The sequence below is a fragment of the Echinops telfairi genome, unplaced genomic scaffold, assembly GCF_000313985.2.
Source record: "Echinops telfairi isolate 266 unplaced genomic scaffold, ASM31398v2 ScPeMD7_7421;HRSCAF=8459, whole genome shotgun sequence".
Lineage (NCBI taxonomy): Eukaryota > Metazoa > Chordata > Mammalia > Afrosoricida > Tenrecidae > Echinops > Echinops telfairi.
Genome location: NW_022111321.1, coordinates 3,613,249 through 3,617,700, shown reverse-complemented (window position 1 = coordinate 3,617,700; position 4,452 = coordinate 3,613,249). Strand labels below are relative to the sequence as shown.

The window sequence follows — 4,452 nt, the reverse complement described above, 5'->3', positions numbered from 1 at the left end:
AAGAGTAGAAATCAATGCCATTGTTAAGAGAACCATAACAGAGTTAAATCAATGAAGCCAAAAGTTGGTTCTTTGAACAGTTTGGTAAAATTTACATACCATTTGATAATCAGCCTCCTGATTGCCCTTGATGACTCCTGCCTCCTATATTCATAAACTCTGTAGTCCCTCCTACATGTAGGAGGGTGGCCCATATGGCCAATAGCATTTGGCAAGCATGTTGACATGCCGCCTCCAAGATTATGCTATAAAAAACTGTCTCAGGATCTCTCTCTCTCTCTGTACTTGGGTCATTTACTCTGGGGAGTGCTAGCTCCCACGTTGTACCCACGTGGCAAGGGACTGGAGCTTCCAGTCAACAGCATGTGAACGACCTTGGAAATAGGTCCTCCACCCCCCCAGTTAAATCTCTGATAGCTGCCACTGCAGATGACACCTTCATTGCAGCCTTATGAGAGATGCTGAATCAGAACCACTTAGCTACACTACTCACTGATTCCTGACCCAGAGGACTGTGAGAACATAATGTCTGGTGTTTTCATTCACTACTTATTTTAGATTTTTTGTACACTTTTCAACATGAGATTTGAAATAAAAATAGTCATTTGTAACATGAAATTCTGTAACCATTGTAGGCTAATACTTGATGTCCTAAGCGTGTTGAAAAAAATGAGAGAAGATGTTATTAGAGGATTTATGAAGGTTGTTGTTTATTCTGCATAGTTAAAAAAAGAATCAATACTGTTCCCCCCCCCACACACACACACAAGTTAGATATGATCATTCTTGTCTAGTGTATTTTTTGTAAATGGTATGAGAACTTGAGAAGACATATGATTGGGACCTTACCCTCGGTGATTCTGACTTGAGGAGTCTGGTGGGAGCCTGACCATCTGTTTCTTACAAAGCTCCACCCATAGAGTTCAGCTTGATGCCAGAGAGGGAGGAGGTCACAGATGGCCCAGTCCAGATTGCTAGGACAAAGGTCAAGTTATTGGGGGCCCAACCCAGAGCTACAATGATCTCTTTTAATGGGCAAGGCTATGCTGTTAGCTAATCACACAGAAAAGAAATGGGGAGAAGGGGGAAGGACAAGAAATGAAACAGGAAGGGTTGAGAAAAGGAGCCAGCGCTGTGGGTTCTTTGAAGAAGCCTTGAGTGGCTGTCTGCTTATGGGGATGGAATATTTGACGCTGGACATGGCAGTGGCTGGACCACATGATTGATGCAATTGTTGTCACTGAATTGCACACATGGAAAATGTCCACTTGGCATGTGTGTGCTATCTGTATGTGAACAACAAACGGGTGCTTTCATGTGCAAAGCTAACAGCACAAACCATATAAGTGATGCAAAATCTCTCACCCCCAGATCAAAGGGTTTTGACAAGCACAATAAAACTTAAGAGGGGGCTTCAAAAATGGTCATGGAAAACTCCATTATCTTTTCATTCCATTTTTTCCACCAACTTAAAAAAAAACCTCCTACATATATTACGAAATAACTACCACGGGAAGGGTATAATTCCAGCATCCCACTGTTAGCGAGTCTGAGTGGATTCTATGGCAGTAGGTTTCGTTTTTTGTTTCCTTCTCTGAAATGCCGCCCCTCACAAGCATCATGGCCAAGTGTGCCTCATTTGAGGGGGCTGCAAAAAGTTCATGGGGAAATTCTACCCTCTTTTCATTCTATTTCCATGAACTTTTGGAAGGAGCCCTGGTTGTATAGTGGGGTACAGTTTTGCAGCGAGTCAGACTGCTTCTGCAGTACTGCTAACCCCACCCTACCCCTGCCCACCCCAGCCCCTCGGAGGGAGAAGGGTGAGACTTGTTTGCTCCTGCAGAGATGTACACCCTAGGGAGCACTTCTCACCTGTCTTAGAAGGGCTCTGAGCTGGAATTGACTGGGTCGCAGTGGGTTTTATATTTCATGGTGGAACTCTGTTGAACTCATTAGCTTAAAAAAATCTTTCTGCAAACATTTTCCTTATACTTACTTTGAAAAGAAAGCTCTCTGCGTGATAATGGATGGTATGTATGTCCACTTCACTTCCAATTCCTAACAAATACCAGTTTGTCATGGTATCTTCATTCATTATGAGCCCATGGAGATTTCCAAAAATCTTCCCATTAATGGCTATGGAGGTGGGGGGAAAATAACCTTTGATTAGTCAGGGGACACAAACATTGCTTAAGTTGATTTTAGAAATGATTCAAGTTCTCCCAATTCAACAATTCACTGCCGTCAAGTCAATCAGCCTGACAAACACACACCAATCTCACTCAGATTTATCAATTTAATTATTCCGGGTCCCAAATTCAGATTCCTATACAATGAGATCCAGACAAGAAAAATGGCAGTTTATTTTTTTAGAATTATAGATTCGGTAGGAGTCCTGGTGGCTCTGTAAGTATTAGACTCTTAACCTCAAGGTCAGAAATTCTAACCCACCAGCCTCTCCTGGGGAGAGAGTTGAGGCTATCTGCACTGTAAAGAATTACAGCCTTGGAGATGCTATGTAGGGTCACTATGAGTCAGAATCAACCCAATGGCAGTGTGTTTGGCTTGCTGGCTTTGTTTGTTGTTTTTTGTTCAGCATATTCTCTCTGCGAAGTGGATTACAAACTCACTGTGAGAAAGGAGCCAGATTTATACCGTTTTATAGATGGATGTTGGGCTATTAACTGCAAGGTTGGTGGTTCGAACTCAAGAGACCGCTGAAGGAGAACACAAAGGCTGTCTGTTCTCATAAAGAGGTGCAGTGTCAGAAACCCTTGGGAGCAGTTCGACTCTGTCCTATGAAGGGCCCATATGAGTCAGGATTGACTCCATGGCAGTGGGGTTTTTTGTTTTTGTAACAGATCAGCAGAATAAGGCTCATACAAAAATTAAGTTTCTATAAATCAAAACTGAAAGGTGGTAAAGCGAGTTCCTTAATAGATCATTTTCTATTAATCACTAGTTCACGGAGTATGAGTTTGGGACCACATTCACATGTTCAGCTGCTAACCCAAAAGGTTACAGGTTCAAACCCATCAGCAGTTCTGAGGGACAAAAGACATTGATAATCTACTCCTATAAAAATTAACCAGTTAAAATTTTAATTTTAAACATTTAACTAAAGCAACAACAATGCAACACCAAACTCACTGTCATTGAGACATTTCTGAAACAGAATGATCCTGTATAGGGCTTCGGAGGCTGTAATTCTGGGAGCAGACCACCTCATTTTGCTCCCATGGAGCCACTAGTGGGCTTGAACCATAGACCTTGAGGTCAGCAGCCCAATGCCCAAACCATAGTACCGCCTGAGTCCCGTTGTAGAGATTACAGCCTGGGGGCAGTACTGCAATGACGGGTACTGAAATTGACTTGATGGCAAAACTGAAGTTTGGAAGTGCTTCCTAAGCATGGCTGACTCTTATCTCCAAAGAGAAGCAAAGCTTCCCTGGGCTGAGTCCAGGACCTAACAATGACCAGAGCAAGGCTGGCTTTCTTGGGCGCCGCTTTTAGCCTTCCTCTTCCTACTGACTTTATGCTGTACTGTATGTACATCATGATCCCGCCAAGTGATATCACCTGCAGGGCAACGCTCATTTAAAATCGAGCTTTACTGAGCTTTGGCGAGAGGGAAGCAAAACTGGTAAGGGGGAAAGTAGCTGAGCTGAAATATCAAGCGACTATATTCCAATCAAATCATTTGACTCGCTTTTGGGATCTGAGGCAAAACCTATTCCTTTGGTGTGTCAAGTTGAACATACTACTTCTACCAGGGGGTGAGGCGGTGGGGAGAAAGTTAGAATTAAAGTATAGAATTCAATAACTTAGTAAAATAAGAAATTTGGTGGTGCCATTTCATGCCTTACTCACTGCCATTGAGTTGACGCCCACTGGCAGTGGCCCTCTAGGACAGGGTGGAACTGCCCCGATGAGTTTCTGAAATGAACTCTTTACTGGAGTAGATAGCCCATCTTTCTTCCATGGAGCAGCTGGTGGTTTCAAACAGCTGAACTAATGCTTAGCAGCCCAAAGAGTAACCCCTGTGCCACCAATAAAGGTATTTTCTCCCTTGAAGCCAGGAGCAGGTTAAAACTGTCAACGTTCCAGTTAGCAAACAGGGACATTACTTCCAAGGCTCACTTTAGGGAGCTCACTGACATTGAGGCATGCTGACTCATAGCCATCCCCCATGGGTTTGTGAAACTGCAACTGTTTACAAGAGTAGAAAGCCCAGTAGAAGGCCAGCTCCCTCAGAGCTGCTGGTGGTTTTGAACTGCTGACCATGCGATCGCAGCCCAGTGAGTCAACCCTGCACCACCAGGGCTCCTTTTAGCAAACAAGGTCCCTAACCAGTTGGGCCAAACCTCAAAGACCTTGCTGCCAGCTAACCTTTGGCTAGACCACCTCACTCAGAGGGAGAAGTTTAGAGAACTTTCTATAGTCCATGTGCCC

The 4,452-nt window shown here is 43.8% G+C and overlaps 1 protein-coding gene across 1 annotated transcript in view; it reads right to left on the bottom strand.

Moving 5' to 3' along the window:
- LOC101638486 (ferroxidase HEPHL1) overlaps positions 1 to 4,452 on the bottom strand; it is an 88,560-nt gene that overhangs the window by 4,406 nt on the left and 79,702 nt on the right. Inside the window, exon 15 of the mRNA XM_013006243.1 lies at positions 1,997 to 2,136. Within this exon, the coding sequence (XP_012861697.1) occupies positions 1,997 to 2,136 (140 nt within the window). The remainder of the gene's footprint in view (positions 1 to 1,996; positions 2,137 to 4,452) is intronic.